The 18,340-nt window shown below is 39.9% G+C and overlaps 1 protein-coding gene across 5 annotated transcripts in view; it reads left to right on the top strand.

The window, feature by feature from the left end:
• Positions 1 to 18,340, top strand: part of pik3r5 (phosphoinositide-3-kinase, regulatory subunit 5) — a 112,982-nt gene that overhangs the window by 46,752 nt on the left and 47,890 nt on the right. For 3 of the 5 annotated variants that reach the window (XM_068058063.1, XM_068058060.1, XM_068058061.1), the window contains 4 exons: positions 5,837 to 5,905; positions 7,170 to 7,308; positions 13,671 to 13,740; positions 16,569 to 16,743. In XM_068058063.1, the coding sequence (XP_067914164.1) occupies positions 5,846 to 5,905; positions 7,170 to 7,308; positions 13,671 to 13,740; positions 16,569 to 16,743 (444 nt within the window). In that variant the 5' untranslated portion in view covers positions 5,837 to 5,845. Of the gene's footprint in view, positions 1 to 2,358; positions 2,579 to 5,836; positions 5,906 to 7,169; positions 7,309 to 12,847; positions 12,974 to 13,670; positions 13,741 to 16,568; positions 16,744 to 18,340 lie in introns of those variants that run through there. The other 2 variants (XM_068058064.1, XM_068058065.1) reach the window with 2 other exon arrangements.

Here is an 18,340-nt window from a genome sequence, read left to right as displayed (position 1 = left end):
TGCGCCTTTTTCTTTTCCCTCTAGCCTATGCATGTCTGAGTTTGGAGACATAGGAGAGAAAACTTGTCTGCAGAGATAGCGCTCGAACAAAACAAGAGACCCCAGGATTGCTAGAAATTGCTCCTTGGACCATCACAGGCAGCTTACCTGACTGTGGGAATTTTTTTCAGACTCCTGGCAGCAAAGTAAGAACTGAGAGAGGGAGGGTAATCATAATACCTGTGGAGTCGAAGGAACGCACCTCCTTCTCCTGGATCTACAGAAAGGGTTTCTAGAAAAATCTCAAATTTAGCTTCAGTTGATCGCCACTGACGCATCCAAAGAAGAGTAGACCCAATCCCTGTTGCACTCATTGAGAACTCATTTTGATAAGGAGTCCTTCAACAGGCATTCACCACATTCAAGGAGCTTAACTCATGCCTTAAAAAGCGTTGCTCGCAATTTTAGCCAAGACAGATGATCCCACTGCTAAACTTGTACACTTTGAGCCTGTTTTACACCTGAAAAACACATGCCAATTTCTATCACATCGACCAGGAAATTCCTAGATGATCCCGCTCTGCCAGTGTTATTTTGCCAGAAGTGCAGTGGAATTTCCCAGCCATTGTCCTTTTGTCATTCAGAGATATGCATTGCTTCAGGTGATGACATCATAGTACCCTGACCTTACTTTGACATTGTCCCCCTTTCCACTACTATCTACTAGGTTAACACCACACCATTAACCAGCATGATGTAAGTATCATGGCTAAACCTAAGTTGTGAATAAGTTGTAAAGAGGACATAAAGATGTTCAAGTTGTGAAGAGGCTACAAAGGGATATAGATAGGTTAACTGAGTGGGCAAAGATCTGGCAAATGGAGCATAATGTGGGAAAATGTGAAATTGTCGATTTTGGCAGGAAGAATAATAAAGAAGCATATTATTTAAGTAGTGAGAGATTGCAGAGCTCTGAGATGTGATGGGATCTGGGTGTCCTAGTGCATGAATCACAAAAGGTTAGTATGCAGGTACAGCAAGTAATTAGGAAAGCTAATAGAATGTTATCGTTTATCGCGAGGGAAATTGAATACAAAAGTAGGGAGGTTATGCTTCAGCTACACATGGCATTGGTGAGACCACATCTGGAGTATCGTGTACAGTATTGGTCTCCTTATTTAAGGAAGGATGTAAATGCGTTGGAAGCAGTTCAGAAAAGGTTTACTAGACGAATTCCTGGAATGGGTTGGTTGTCTTACGAGGAAAGATTGGACAGGCTAGGCTTGTATCTGCTGGAGTTTAGAAGAGTAAGAGGTGACGTAATTGAAATATATAAGATCCTGAGGGATCTTAACAGGGTGGATGTGGAAAGGATGTTTCCGCTTGTGGGAGAATCTAGAACTAAGGGTCACTTTAAAAATAAGGGATCACCCATTTAAGACAGAGATGATGAGAAATGTTTTCTCTCAGAGGGTTGTGAGTCTTTGGAACTCTCTTCCTCAAAAGGCAGTAGAAGCAGAGTCTTAGAATATTTTTAAGGCAGAGATAGATAGATTCTTGATAATCAAGGGGGTAAAAGGTTATTGGGGGTTGGCGGGAATGTGGATTTGAGATTACAATCAGATCAGTTATGATCCTGTTGAATAGTGGAGCAGGCTCGAGGGGCCGAGTGGCCTACTCCTCCTCCTAATTTGTATGTTTGTATGTTCGTATGTTCATATGTTAATAAACTAACTTTGAAGTTAATTTTTAATTATTTTATGTGGTATATAATTCCACACAATTGCTATAGTGTAAATATGCGATAAAATATTTGCAGCTGAAATGTAAACCAAACTATGCATTTCAATATGGATTAATTTTAGGATTAGATGCTTTTGAATGCTGAAAAGATGAGTTTTGTGCAAGGTGTATAAAACATTCATAATATACACAGTGCAAACACATCCCCAATCCTTGACACCACAAGATGGCATTCTGTTCAGGCTGCAATGATCCAGACTAATTGTGATTCCTATCATTGAGATTTACAATAGCTCAATTTGGTCCATGTCAATCTATTTCATGTTTGAGTGCTCACTCACTGAAAAATAAAATGTTCAGTGTGAACTCCTTGCTTCAAAACACAGTTGAAACTGAAGGTGGATATTTTTACAGAGATGTGTGATCGGATTAAATTAGTTTGCTCAATTTATACTGGGATTTATATTTTGTTTAGGATTCAGAGTTTGGTTTGAATTCAGTTCATGTTCCTGGCCAAATGAAATCCAAACCAAAACTAAGAAATAATACGACTTACCGTATTTTGTTTAGTGATTAAAATACAAAAATATACTGTTTTTCAGGTGCCATAGATTCCAATGTGTGAAGTTCAATTCAACGCCTGGCACTGTGTTGACTGTTTCAGCAAGTTATAGGGTGTACAGCTTTTATCTTAAAATGCAAACTAGTTGCAAATTTGCAACTCTGATATAGCATCACTTGGAAACACACATGTGCCTGCCTGTTGGGTCAGCGTGAAGATTCTTGGTAAAGAGCTCACCACAGAATACTTGCTTTCTATGGTGCCTGTTTGTTGCTGAGGTCATAACCACAACAGGTGAAGCATTACTTTTCCCAAGTGTCTGTTGAATATCATCTATGGGTCCCTTCCCTGAGTTAGCTAAGTTTTATCAATGAGAATAAGACAATTGGGGTATAAATTACTCTACAAGAAATTGATTATGCAATTGGATATGACTTTCTGACTATTCAGGAATGATGCACTCTGTCCATTTAAGTGAATGACAATGATGTGAAATATGGTATGGGCAATATCTCTTGTGTAAGCCACATACCTGTTTGTTCAGCGTTCCAAGGTGGAGTCTTGCTAAAGCAATAATAATTAACCCAAAGCTTGTGGTTGATATGACTCTGATAAACAACGTAGAATTCACTGTATTGTCAAAAGTCTAAAAACTACTAAAAAGTCTTCAATTCCTGGTTTCTGCTGAGATAGTTGATTTCAGCCAAGGCAGTATTCAGTGTTGAAAAGTTGGGGCTCTTTTTTTCTAGAAATTGGAAGGCTGAGGGGTGTCAAAATAGAGATCTTCAAAATTACGAAGGAGTTTTATAGGGTAGATATCCAGGAATCCAAAATTAAGGGTCATAAATATATAATAGTCACGAATAAATTCAATAAGGAATTCAGAAAAAACATCATTATTGAAGTACAGTTGGTGAGAATGTGGGACTCGCTGACACATGGAATAGTTGAAGTTAATAGCTTAGATGCATTTAAGGGAAAGTTAGTTAAGTATGTGAGGAAGAAAGGAATAGAAGGTGAGGATAGAAGTAGATATAATAGGGTGGGAGGAGTCTCGTGTGGAGCATAAACACTAGCAGAGGCCAATTCAGTCAGATGACCTGTTCCTGTACTGTAAATTCAATGCGCAACATTGCTAAGTACCCTGCTGAGTGTTGCAGCATCTTCTGTTGTTGTTTGTACAATTGTTACAACTAGTTTTACTACCTTATCATAAAAAAACGAATCATCACTAGCACCCTGGGGCCTCGGCTAAAAAGCAATGTTTGTGTGGATGATAGGGTGGGAGGGCAGTACTTGGCTGGGCTGGAAGATGGATTAGCCACCAATCTCTCACACAAACCACTTGGATGAGATATCAGGAAGTTGGCTTATTTGGTAGCATGAATTTCTGCCTTCAAAACAATAGTTGAGAAAGTCCTGAGGAGTGTAGCCAAAAATCATGGCCAATTTATCCAGTTTAAGGAATAATAGGATCAAACGTATTAATTTTAGTTAGTTGTTGTTTTACCTTACATTGGTTATTCTCGCGGTTGTCCTGATAAGTGCAAGACGAAAAGCTTCAACATGTCTCTATTTTCAGCAATATTAATTTTTCAATCTAATTTTTGGTTTAACAATTGTTAAAATTGCATTTGCAGTGGAACAGGCCATTCAGCCCAACTGTCAATGCTGGTAATTAAACTATGCACGAGCTTCCTTCGCCCCAGGATTTTGCCCCTCCTTCTCTTTAATCATCCACTATTCCCAATTGAGATGCAAGTTGGCAATCTGATTCCAGGCCTCTATCATTGGTCGCGTAAGGCTGAATTTTCACGTTGGGGCAGGAAACAGCAGCCGAGAATGTTTCTGAGTTCCAAAAACCCACCCCCTGGGGTGGGTTTGATGGATTTTGATGGAGACACCTCCTTAATTGCTATGGAGACAGGTTTCTGTGCAATTAAGAGTGGGAGGTGGGTTCTTGAAGTTGGAGGGCCAGAGGCATTCCAGCTTGAGAGAAGCAGCAGGCTGCAGTAAAGGGTAAGTAACTGAAAGGGCACTTTAACATGAAGGCAACCTCTCACCAACTTTTTAAAGAAGCTAAGTAAAACACAGAAAAAGCAGCCTGGCCACTACTGTGTGGTGGTGGAGTGAGGGGGAGTGGGGTGGAATCCCTCTATAGGCCGGCCTTTGGCTCCACCCACACCATGGCAGGCAGGGGGCACCTGTTGGCCTGCCTGGAGCATTGGTCCCTCAGCCTGCTGCTGGTTGCCAGCCTCCAGCGGCAGTTAAACTGGCTCCCTTCATGTTGGGAAACTGGAGCCAACTGGAAAATTCCAGTTGACCTCCTCACATCACCCTTAACAAGGCTCTCAATGAGCCGAACTAGCAGCCCGCCTCGTGGCTGGCGCCTAGAACGGGGTCATGAAACTGACACATCTCATGCTGACATCTCTGTCCTGGGATTGCTGCAGTGTTCCAGTGAACATCAACGCAAGCTCGAGGAACAGCCTCTCATTTACCAATTAGGCACGCTACAGCCTGCCGGACTGAACATTGAGTTCAATAATTTCAGAGCATGACAGGCCTCCCATTTTACTTTTATTTTTAATTATTTTTTCTTTTTTCTTTTTTTTTGTGTTTATTTTGTTTTATCTTAGTTTGTTCAGTTTGCCTACCCATGGATTTTTTTCATGTTTGTACTTTTGGCGTTGTTTTCAGTTCGTTAACACCCTATCTGTACTAATGCTTTGTCTTTCAACACACCATTAACATATTGTTTGCCTTTGCTCCATGACCTTCTGGTCGGTTATTCGCTGTGACCTTGTCCTATCAATACCTTCTCCTTTGTTATCTCTTGCCCCACCCCCGCTTTACTTGCTTAAAATCTTTCACATTTCTAATATCTGCTAGTTCTGAAGAAGGGTCACTGACCTGAATCGTTAATTCTGCTTCTCTTTCCACAGATGTTGCCAGACCTGCTGAGTATTCCCAGCATTTCTTGTTTTTATTTCAGATTTCCAGCATCCGCAGTATTTTGCTTTAATTTTGGTATTTTTGGTCCTCGTCCTCCTCCGTTCCCAACCTCAGCACGGCCCAAATATTCTGCCCTTAATTTTTGTAATCAAAGTTGCATGAGTCAGGCCCAATGATTTTCTTTGTATTGTCTTTCTCTCTGGTGAGTTACTGACCTTTGGAAATTTCTTCTGTTCAACTGTTGTAGTAAAATCCAGAGTGCATTTTCTACAATGAACCAAGGAAGTCCCCCTCCCATTATGTGGTGAACTGCACACACAAACTTGCGTCCTGCTGGTTTGAGGCATAGTGTGTTAAAGCACCAACGCACTCTATTTCATTACTTGATATTTATTTTAAAAAGGTATAATTTCCTTTGAACAACTGAAGCAAAAATAAATACCAAGTTGCCTAGTAGATCTTATCCTGTTGAAATATTGACTATAAATTTATCCACAAGTGTTACTTACCCATTTGTTTCTGTAATATTATGTGAATAAAGGATAAATTACTTTTGAGGATAACACAATGTCTTACATGTGTGAATTATGTTTTCAGGTGCAGGAAATGTGTCAGTATGACTTATTGGTGCCACTGGCTTTAATGTTTTATTCTGCTACTCTGCGAGTAAGTACGAAAGATATGTATCACATGTAATAGAAAAATGTAATTGTTCAAACAATGTGATGGTACGCCATCACATTTAGGATGCAGGGGTGATTTATAAAAGAATTGCAATTTTTCAAGTGTGATTGTGATTTAACTTTTCCTTGTGTAAGCTCCTTAATAGGAAAATTTTCACATGCATTAATTTTCACTATGTAGCATGTGTTTCTACATATACAAAAGCAAGGAAGTTATGTTGAGCCATTATAAGTCACTGCTTGGGCCTCAGCTGGAGTATTATATCACTTCTGGTCACCACACTTTAGAAAGAATGTCAAGGCCTTGGAGAAGGTACAGGGGAATTTTCAAGCACCTCAAATTTAAAATTCTCCTCCTTGTATTTAAATCCCTCTGTAGCTCACTTATTGCTATCTCTAACCTCAAGGCCTTCTACCCCATTGCTCCTTGAACTCTTCATTCAGCAGCCTCTGGCCTGTTGTGCATCCTCTCCTCCCTTCAGGGCGGCACAGTGGCGCAGTGGTTAGCACCGCAGCCTCACAGCTCTAGTGACCTGGGTTCAGTTCTGGGTACTGCCTGTGTGAAGTTTGCAAGTTCTCCCTGTGACCGTGTGGGTTTCTGCCGGGTGCTCTAGTTTCCTCCCACAGCCAGAGACTTGCAGGTTGATAGGTAAATTGGCTATTGTAAATTTCCCCTAGTGTAGGTAGGTGGTAGGGGAATGTGGTATAGAAAATGGGATTAATGTAGGGTTAACATAAATGGGTGATTGTTGGTCAGCACAGACTCAGTGGGCCGAAGGGCCTGTTGCAGTGCTGTATCTCTCTCTCTCTCTCTCTAAACTGTCTGCCTCTCCCTCTCCTCTATACCATCCTCCTTAAAACCAGCCCTTTGGCCAAGCCTTTGATCACCCTTCCTTCTTTGCCTCAGTTTCTGTTTTCTCTTCTCACCAATGTAAAGTGTTTTGGCATATTTTTCTATATTAAAGTGCTGTATAAATGCAATAAGTTGTTGTTGTTCTCATCTGGCAAGAACAACAACTGATAGAATCTGTCCCAGAGTCATTCTTGAATGTCTCAAAAAGGGCATTTACTGAGTGGCATTGGGAGACACTTAAGAATAAATCATTTGATTTTTTAAATTGTCATAAGATACTCAGGCAATTAAGAGATTTTTCTAATTAAATGTCGTTCCTTTAAAGTGTTACTGCTTTATATAGTATTTTACAGCCATTACACATTTACTTAATTTGCTTTGTGGTGGTTTGCAGACTCCATATTTTCCTCCAGAATGTAACCTGCTCAAAGACGCATACAACATCTACCATGGTCTTCTAACATGGCCTGTACCTTACTGTAATATTTGCAAGGACCTTTTAACGTTTATCCAAGATGAAATGAAGGCACCAGGTACGTATAGTTTACCATCAACTCACAGTTGTGTAATTACATTCATCGAGGAATACACTTTTTCAAAAAGCATTATACCTGTCTTAAACAAGAACAAAAATATTTTATTTGCAAATCTTAATTAATTGGAAGTTAAACAATATATTAATAATCAAGTATAGCATGTCAATTTATTCATGTTTTATGTGGAATAGTTTGTGTGAAAGCCCAGCTAATATCGAGCTAATATAACAGGACATTTTCTTGGGTTTGGCTTCATAATCTCGTTCTATTTCCTGAAGTGTGCCAACTCTGAATCTGTTCAACAGTTAAGAAGGCTGAGGACCTGATTTCCACCAGGCAGTCTGGAGCTCTTTATTTCTGCTTTCAGTCCCCTCATATAACATCCACTTTTATGGAAAATGGAAAGCGTTTTTGTGTTGCTCTAATGCAAGTGAGCCTTGAAAATTAAACAAAGAGTCTTTATATTTTTATTGAAACTTGTTATTTACACAAATTGGTTCACTTGTTCCGGTAATGTGGATATCCCCTTTTTGGATATTTACATGAGTTCATTTAAATGTCTGCGTGTATCAATTCAGAAGTCTGTGGTCTTATGATATGATAGGTTCTCAGAAAAAGACAAACCATCCGATGTAAATATAGTAAACACTTGTGGGTTTTTTTTCCTGCATGCTATATGCTCTGACTATCTTTGTGACTTAGCCAAACAAATTTGTATCAAATATTTTTAGTCCTCCCCAACTTCAACAGTTGAATTATTTTTTTGTGTTTGGCAATATTATTTCTAAAGAAAACACAAAGAAATTGGGATGAGTAAAAGGCATTCAGCCTTCAATTCATCGAGAAGGCCATGTGCAATTTTTACTGTCACAGATTTAAACCCAATTTATTTAACTCCCCTAAGTGAAGTGAGTAATTACAGATAAAATGTACAGGGATTATTGAATCATAGAATGAGGCAGCACTGAAGGAGGCTATTGGCCTTTAGTGCTTAAGCCATCTCATGGAAAGAGCTATCCAATTAGTTCCGCATCCCTTCTCTTTCCTCAAAGCCCTGCAATTATTTTCTTTTCAAGTTTTTATCCAATCCCCTTTTATATGTTATTATTGAATCTGTGGCCACCACCCTTTCAGGCAGTACATTCCAGATCATCATAATTAATTGCGTACAAAAACGTTTCCATACTGGCTCTCCTTAATTAACTCAAACCTCTCCAAGTGCCTGTTAGTTTTTTCCCCTGATTGTTGTTTCTGAAACCTTACCCACCACTGATGTAAAACTGACTGGCCTGTAGTTACTAGGAATGTTCTTACATCCTTTCTTGAACAATTCTCTAAATTAAATTTCATCTGCCATGTGTATTCCCATTTCACCAGTCTTTTTATGCCCCCCCTGAAGTCTGTTATTATTCCCCTCACTGTTTTGTACATTTGCAAGTTTCTTGTCACATCTAGACTTTGAAATTATACCCTGTATACTCAAAACTAGGTCAAAAAGAGCTGTGATCGCAACACTGACCCCTTGGGGACACCATTAATACTCCCCTTCAGTCTGAAAAACAACCATTTGCCATTTCTCTCTGCTTTCTAACCCTTGACTAATTTTATATCCATTCTGCCACTGTCCCATGAAACCCCTTATAGGTTTCAATTTTGCTAAAGAGTCTATTAAGTGGTATTTCATCAAACACCTTTTGAAAGTCCATATATACCTTATCAACTGCATTACCTTTATCCACCCACTCTATTATGTCATCAAGTTAGTCAAACATGATTTGCCTTTTAACAAACCTGTGCTGGCTTTCATTAATTAGCCCATATTTTTCCAAGTACCAATTAATTTTGTCCCTGATTGTTAACGCTAAAAGTTTCGCCATCACCACCATTAGGATGACGATTGAGCATTTAAGGAGGATTGGAAGATTTTTTTCATTCATTCATAGGATAGGGGTGTCGCTGGTAAGTCCAGCGTTTATTGCACATTCCTAATTTCTCTTGAGAAGGTGGTGGTGAGCTGCCTTCGTGAATACAACTGGGTGGCTTGCTGGGCTATTTTCAGAGGGCACTTTAACAGTCAACCACATTGCTGTAGATCTGGAGTCACAAATAGGCCACAATAAGTAAGGGTGGCAGATTTCCTTCCCTAAAGGACATTAATGAACCAGTTGGCCTTTTACCACAATCCAGGTTCAGGTCACTATTACTGATACTAACTTTTTACTCGACTAAAATTTATTTAATTAACTGAATTTAAATTCCCTGGCTACCAAGATGTGATTTGCACTCATGTCTCCTGACTATTAGTCCAGGCCCCTGAATTACTAGTTTGGCAACATAACCACTATAGTACATACACCTAATGTTGACTGTGGCCAGAGCCCTCACAATATCCACCCTTCCTTCCCTCAACAACCTAGGATGCTACCCATCCGGACCGGGTGACTTTTCTGCTTTAAGCATTGCCAACCATTTAAGTACCCCCTTTTTATTTATCTTTATCCTATCCAATTTCTCTACTACCTCTGCCTTTACTGTGACATTAGCAGCATTCTCCTCTTTCATGCAAACAGAAGCAAAGTACTCATTTAGTGCCTCAGCAATCCCTCCGCAACCATAACAAGTTCTCTTTTTTTGGCCCTAATCATCCCCATCCTTCGTTCGATTGCCCTTTTACTATTTCTGTGTTCATAAAAGACTTCTGGGTTCCGTTTTATGTTACCTTTTAACCTATTCTCGTACACTATCTTTGCCTCTTTTATTTCCTTTTTCAGTTCCCCCTGTACATTTTGTATTCAACTTGATTTTCTACTAAATCTGACATTTATCATAAGCTTCCTTTTTCTGTTTCATTTTAATCTTTAAATCTTTAGTCATCCAGGGAGCTCTATCTTTGCATGTTCTTCCTTTACCCCTTGTGGGAATCTATCCAGTCTGTAACCAAACTATCTCGTCTTTGAAGGTTCATTTTCTGCTATACCTGCCAATCTTTGATTCCATTCTACCTGGACCAGATTGCTTTTCAACTCTTTGAAATTAGCCCTCTTCCAGTTGAATATTTTCCACAGTTGGCTTTTCCTTGCCCTTTCCCATAACTATTCTAAATCTAATGATATTATGATCACTATTTCTCAAATGCTGTCCCACTGAAGGATGCTCCACTTGCCCCACTTCATTCCCCAGAACCAGATCCAGCACTGCTTCCTTCCTTGTTGGGATGGAAACATACCGATCAAGAAAGTGTTCTTTTACACATTTCAGGGATTCCTCCCTTTCTTTGCCCTTTACACTGTTATTTTCCCAGTCCATTTTAGGATAATTGAAGGCCCTCATAATCTAAAGTCCTTGCACCTTTCTGCAATTTGCCTGAAAATTTGCTCTTCTATCTACTATTTGGTAATCTACTGAATGCACACAGCAGTATAATCACTCCTCTATTGTTCCTTAAGTGCAGCCAAATAGATTCTGTCTTTGAACCCTTAAGAACATGTAACATTTAGCATTGTAGCAGTTTCGTTGATCAATATTGCCAACCCAGCCCCCTCCCCTTTTCCTATCTTTCCTGAATACATTGTAGTTAGGAATATTAAGTGCTTGTTTCAGCCCATCTTTGAGCCAGATCTCATTTATTGCTACTATATCATAATCCCATGTGGCTACCTGTGCCTGCAGCTCAATTACCTTATTTACTGTGCTCCGTGCATTTACACATATGCAGTCTTAAACCAATCTTAGTCTGCTTCATATTTCTCCCCATTTGGTCCTTTCGATTTCTGATCTCATCTTTATTCTAATGAGGTTTGTCTCTCCTAGTCCTCCGTGCAGCTTGTATCTCCTGTAATGCTTTATCCTGGTGCTCCTCTCCCAGACAAAGTTCTGTGAAATTTCTCCCTCAGCACTAAACATAATTCAGCAAAAATTGCAAGTTTTCAGTTCAACTTAACAATCTCCAACGTCAAACTCAGGACATTTGCATGGTCTCTGTAAAATTAGATTGAGTGTTCTACAAAGGATTTACTCTTGTCTGTCTACGTGTATTCTCAAAGCTTACAACCAAATGTTTGTCCAACTAATATTTTAATCTGCAGAGCGAAAAACTGCTTTTAATCTTGGGGTGCGGGTTGCAAAATCTTCCAAATCTGTAATCGTTCTTGACACTTTTCAGTTTTATCCTTGCATTCCGTACTTCTGTCATCAGTTTCAATCATTTGAGTTCTAATTAAATTAACTAACATAGATTTTGTTCTCTGGGTGTCCTGTTGGTGCTCAACAAACTCAGTGCAACTCAGTTATGTTGTGCTTATAAAGAAATGGGTGTACTTGGTTTTCTTCACCTAAGTTATTTGCATGACCTGCGGAGCTCCAGCACTTAGGTGGGCTGCTGCCTGAAAACAGGTGCATGTTTGAGCACAAAAGTGGGCCTTTCTGGATGTTCCTCGCTTATCAGCTGTTTCACCTCCTGCAAAATCAAATTAGCCTAGTTTTACGACTGCTAACCGTTCTCCACGTGGCCTTGTCTTCCAAGGGACCTGGCCAATGGAAAAGGCTTTGCTGCCTGTTTTGGTGTTGGTAATAGATAACCGAGACTTTTCTCAATCCATCTCCTTGGAATTAATATAATGGCATCCGCCATTCACTAATACAAAATTTTCATGCGTGGCATGTGTGCTAATGCTGATTGATACACAAAAATAAATAGCTTAGATCATCATTATGAACATCATAAAATGCATTGTTCATTTCCCCCCTGTTACAGTGATCATGGTTCACCCGGAGTTTTAGCAACCTTCAGTCAGTAAATTAAATGGAAACAAAAATAGATTTCAACCGAGAGCATCAAGTGCCCTGTATGTCCTTAAGCTTTGGTTCTGGATCATTTGGATGGTTCATTAGAATTCATTTTAACTTACTTCATTGTGTAACTTGGAAATATTACAGTCTGGATTGTAACTGAATCTCACAACAATGTGAGGTGACTTTGATGGTATTTGAAATTTGGGAAATCTCTTTCAGCATTTGCAAACAAATGAGGAACCCCAGGGTGATAGTCCTGTGAGATTATACACATACTCAAATATACACATGACTAAGGTGTAGACCACATGAACCTGACTGTACTTTCACTCTTTTACATTAAGCAACAGTACATCAATCATTCTCCATGTGTACCTGCAATATTAAAATGGTAACTGTTCATAGAACATAGCCCAAATTAGAGAATTTCAGGTTATCTCAGATACGTTCACCAATTTTAAATTGTTTCTCATTTCCTGTTACTCTGTCAATCACCCATGTTGATTGTTTTCTATGTTTTCATTTTTATAATTTTATTGATGAATATAATTCAAATACCCCACATTGGATTGCTGATTCAAAGTCCTGTTGACTTTCATTTTTACTTGTATTCCAACCAAGAATTAATGGCTTGAAAATCAAATGTTTGGACCTACAATTTTTAATCAAATCCTAAAAATAATTGCTCTGTAATCCACTGTTTAAAATTTCTGTAAATTTTTAGGTCAACATGTTCATGACACACAACAATGCTCAAAACAAGAGATTGCTCCTGGAAATTTCAAGTCATGAACTCTTAACTATTTCCCATTTAAGTGAGGACATTTGATGAAAGATCACAGACTGAGACAACTTTGCAGTTGTACAAGAAGTATGTTTCTGCAAAATTGACATTATCGTTAGTAATAGACTGATTAACAAGTTAAAAATGACTGATTAAACTTGAGATTCGAGCTTTTGAACAGCAAGACATAACCTTACTGGGTTTTTTTTAGTTTCGCTAGTTACAGCAAAATCTTCATAATAGATTGATCATTTCAGCCTGCGGTAAATAGAAACTGCTTCATGGACACACGTTCTGGAGTTCTCACTTCGGTACTGTTTCTGCTGGTCTAATCATTGCACATACTTTTAGGGGAAATCCAATTCAGTCAAATGATGCATTCCTGGTTGAATAACCATTGATGTAGTAGTCATATCTAAGGTAGGCAAAACGTGCCCTATATGGCATGGTTTCTGATGTAATGCAACGTGTCTGGTTTAGGTTAATAAAACCCAAAAGGACCATTTAAAAATTTTGTGGATGATTTAGAAATGTGCTTGATATATTTAATTTGGGCTATTTTTATGTAGCTCTCAGTAAACTATAAAATAAGATATAAAGGCTTTATCTATTATTTTTAACTGTTCAATAAGAATTGATCTCCCAGAATCTATACTTCAGATTGAATTGTAACATGTGGGTCTTCCAATTATTATATTGCTCTTTCTAATTGACAATCATTGTAGTTTGAAGGGTTAATTGACCTCATAAATGTGACTCATTAACAAGTTGCTTCACCTTATAGGAATCTCGTTCCAGAGGTTGGTGAGAGCAGAACAAGGATTAACAACCAAAAATCTTCAAAACAAAACAATGTAAGAGAATTACTGTCAATGTCTATGTATATGTAGCCATTTCACCTAATGTGTAGCAAAGTAAGTCATTACTTATTCTCAGTCCTGTCAGTTGAAAGTAGTTTTGAGGTGAATGAAGAAGCTGCTTAATTGGCTGATTCAACAATGGGCAAAGCTGGGACCAATTGTCAAAGTGTTGCAACAGTATTTCACCATTTTGGAACAGTCCAAAAATATGCCTGGAATTCTCGTGGTAGTTCTTCACACATTACTTCCCCTGCCTCTGCAGCTCACATCCTCCAACAGTGTTGTTGCCTGGTACACAATCCCTTATATGTGAGGATTAACCATTATTAATAAAGTAGAGCTGCTGAAGCATGTGTTAGGCTACAGGATTTCTTTCACCGACCCACAGCTGCCCCAGTGCAACTTTTCCAGCTCTCTTTGTGCTCTCAGCAATCATCAGAGACAATATAGTGAGACAGTTGTTCTTCTACAGCTACTTCTTGTTACACGCTATCCAAGATCTCTGTGCTCCTCCAATTCTGGCCCCTTGCGCGTCAGTGGTGGAGGGAGTGAATATTTGTAGATGGGGTGGCAATCAAGCGGGCTGCTTTGTCCTGGATGGTGTCGAGCTTCTTGAATGTTGTTGGAGCTGCACCCATCCAGGAAAGTGGAGAGTATTCCATCACACTCATGACTTGTGCCTTGTAGACGGTGGACAGACTTTGGGGAGTGAGGGGGTGAGTTACTCGCCGCAGTATTCCTAGCCTCTGACCTGCTCTTGTAGCCACGTTATTTATATGGCTACTCCAGTTCAGTTTCTGGTCAATGGTAACCCTTAGGATGTTGATAGTGTGTGGCCAGCATATCTGGATAACACTTGATTTTTAAAAAAAATGCAACTATGCATGCACTTGAAGTGTTCCTATTTTACCACTAATTCAGATAATGGTCACCTTTATTCATATGAAATGATATGACATGACATCGTAAAATACCCTGCAGATTTCCATATTTACTAATTAGAGTGTGACATCCTACCCGTGTAAAAGTTTGCAGAAAAAAATTCCTGGAGGTAGAGTACAAGTTGGCTTACTAGTATATCTGAATGATAATAAGTCAGTTTCCCTACTTGTACTGCATGTATTTAGAAAGAAAGAAGAACCTAAATTTATATAGTACCATAAGATGTCTCTCAAAGGTGGCCCAAAGCACTTCATATACATGAACTTGTAATGAAATGCATTCATTGTTGTTATGTAGATGATTATAGCAGTCTTTTTGTACACAGCAATGACCTGAAAACAGAAATGAGATGAATGACTGGTTCACCTGTTTTGGCATTACAAGACAAGTCAGGATTGTGGCCCGGGACACTGGGAGATCTCCTTGTTCTTTTTAACATTGACTAAACCACCAGATCAGGCAAAGATTTTAAGTTAACAATTTATCCAAAGGGCAACTATGCTTTTTAATGAGTATGAATTTTGTCATTTTGTTTGAAATATTTAGAAAGTGAGGTGTTAAATGTCCATTTAATGAATAACAATGGGCTGGAAATTCCTTGGGTTGTGACACTGTTGGCCACACACGTATTGTGTCCAATGGTGTCGTTCAGTGCTGACCCTGTTGGACTTTGCTTTGTGAGTCAGCACCCTTAGAACTGTTGCCTCCCCTTCCTTTGCACAGTAAAGGGCGAATGGAAGTTCTGTGTCTTACAAGGCACTAAGGGGATTCCTAGAGATAACAGTGCCACTTCGCTGGGGGTTTGGTCACTGTTATGGTGGGAGACTGGTGAATTTCAGGGTCAATATATATTATTTGAAAACTAGTGACTCAACTCTGCCACCTTCTGGTAAGAAATTGCATTTTTTTCCTGGAAGTATTCTGCAGGTTTGGCAGCATCTGTGGGAAGAGAAACCGAGTTATCGTTTCAGGTCTGTGACCTTTCAACAACTGAGTTCTGATGAAAGGTCACAAACCTGAAACACTAACTCTTGTTTCTATCTCCACTGATGCCACCGGACCTGCTGAATAGTTCCAGCATTTTCTTCTTATAATTTCAGATTTCCAGCATTTGCACATTTTTCCTTGTTGACTATGAAGCTATAGCTACGTATAAGTTACACTTCCATACATATTAACAAGAGGAAGATAAAATTTTAAGGCTTCAAAGCAACCTATGATGCTTTAATTTAAAACTAACTTTTCCATTGGTTTTAAAGTAGCTTCAATTATCCAGCACTGTTTAAGTTCAAGGCACTAGTTTCTATTTTTACCAAATAGCGTATTTTGTATCAGAAAAAAATGCATTTTTTACTGCAGCTCTACACTGACAGTGAATTCAAGTGTGTGAGGGAATTGAGGATATTTCATTCCAATTTGAGCAGAATGCAGCATTTTCCCATCTCAGGCATTCAGTTCTACTCCATAGTGTTTTAATTCTTAACAACTTTAACTGTTGTCTTGGTCTGAACTTTTCCACTTCCTGAGTTTGACAATGCAGGTTTAAGTTGTGGTATGAGTTCACCTAGTTTAAGACTGCCCAAATTAATGACATATAACAGTTTACAGCCAGCAGAGAGCGAAGTGTCTAAGCTGGATCTGAAGCAGTATTTCAGTGGTGTAATGACAGAATGTTGGCGCATGGTGGCATCCAGTCTACAAACAGGAAGTCTGGATTATTTGCTACCTTTTCCCATGAAAAGGCATCTGGTGATTTAGGTTTATTGGCAGGTATGACGCAAACCTGCCTGAATTTGTTCTTCAGATACTTTACTGCAGCAACAATTGAATTTGTATCCATGACCTTACACTTGTTTTTCTGTTTTTTCTCTCTCTTCCAGAACCGTACTTTTACTTAATTCTTCTGAAGTATCCAGTGAGTTTATATCAGTTGCTGAGAGGATCAGTGGCAACAAACAGTCTCTGGGAGCTTCTTACATCACCCTGGTTAAGCACATGTATCAGGCGGTTTTTGGTGCCAAGTACAATTTGAATGACATTCAAAATGCTCTTGAGGTAAAGGACATCCCAGTTAATACTAATGACTCTGTAATGATTAACAGTTGAAGCTCATGGAATAAAAGGGACAGTGACAGCATGGATACAAAGTTGGCTGAGTGACAGGAAACAGGGAGTAATGGTGAACGGTTGTTTTTCAGACAGGAGGAAGGTATGCAGTGCAGTTCCCCAAGGGACAGTACTAAGACCGCTGCTTTTCTTGATATATATTAATAACCCAGACTTTGGTGTGAAGGGCACAATTTCAAAATTTGTGGATGACCCCAAACTTGGAAGTATTGTGAACTGTGTGGAGGATAGTGATAGACTTCAAGAAGACATAGATAGGCTGGTGGAATAAATGGATACGTGGCAGATGAAATTTCATGCAGTTAAGTGTATAGTGATACATTTTGGTAGGAAGAACAAGGAAAGACAATATAAAATAAAGGGCTGGATTTTACCCCAATGCTGGGGGATCTGTCGACAGGCCAGAAGGCAGGGGCGACCTGGCCTCGGCCCTGTTTTGGTTCCCCCAGCTGAAGTCCAGCCAATTAACTGCCCACTGTCATGTTCCACATCCTTTTAAGGACAGGGCACCCACCCCCAAGAGCTGCCAGCCAATTGGACGGCTGGCATTTCTGCAGTACCAGCAGCGTCACTGGGAGCAGTGGCCACTGCTGGTACTGCATGAGACCCAGCACCAGGAGCAACCATGGAGCTGGGGAGCTCTGGTAAGTGGGGTGGGCTCGCTGGGGCCAGTTCAGCAGGGCACGGCGAAAGGAGTTGGGAGGTGGGTGTGGGGTGGGGGAGGGTGATCATTGAGGGGAGGGGGCTTTGCCGCTGGGGGCCCTCGTGGGCCACAATTTGTTCATAGAGGAGGTCCCCACCCCACCCCCATCCCACAGGGAGGCTACCTGGTTTCACTGGGTGACCTCCCCATGCGGCGGGGCTCCCACCAGCCGCTGATAAAATGCCAGTGGCAGTGGGAAGTCTCCCTTAAGTGGCCATTAATTGTCAATTTAAGGGCCTCAATTGGCCTCTGGGCAGGAAAGCCTGTCTCCCAAGGGCTGGTAAAACTCAGCCCAAAAATGAGGGACTTCAGTTTTGTGGATAGGTTGGAGAAGCTGGGGCTGTTCTTGCTAGAGAAGAGAAGGTTGAGAGGAGATTTGATGGCGGTGTTCAAAATTATGAGGGGTCTAGTCAGAGTAGATAAGGAGAAACCGTTCCCGTTGGTGGAAGGGTCCAGAACCAGAGGACACCAATATAAAATGCATGGCAAAAGAACCAATGGAGATACGAGGAAAAACCTTTTTATGCAGCGAGTGGTTAGGTTCTGGAATGCACTGCCTGAGAGTATAATGGAGGCACATGACTTTCAATAGGGAATTGGATAATTACCTGAAGAAAGAAAACTTGCAGGGCTATGGGGAAAGGCTGGAGAATAGGACTAGTTGATTTGCTCTTGAAGAGAGCCAGCATCGATATGATGGGTTGAATGGTCTCCTTCTGTACTGTAACCATTCTGTTATTCTGTGATTATGAAATTATGGTGATTTAATAAAAAAAGCCTTTGCGGCCTACAACAGAATTTCTGTCCTTTTTTTTCCATCCA

The sequence above is a fragment of the Heterodontus francisci genome, chromosome 26, assembly GCF_036365525.1.
Source record: "Heterodontus francisci isolate sHetFra1 chromosome 26, sHetFra1.hap1, whole genome shotgun sequence".
Taxonomy (NCBI): domain Eukaryota; kingdom Metazoa; phylum Chordata; class Chondrichthyes; order Heterodontiformes; family Heterodontidae; genus Heterodontus; species Heterodontus francisci.
The sequence above is the reverse complement of the archived record's forward strand: the minus strand, read 5'-3'. Positions and strand labels throughout refer to the sequence as shown.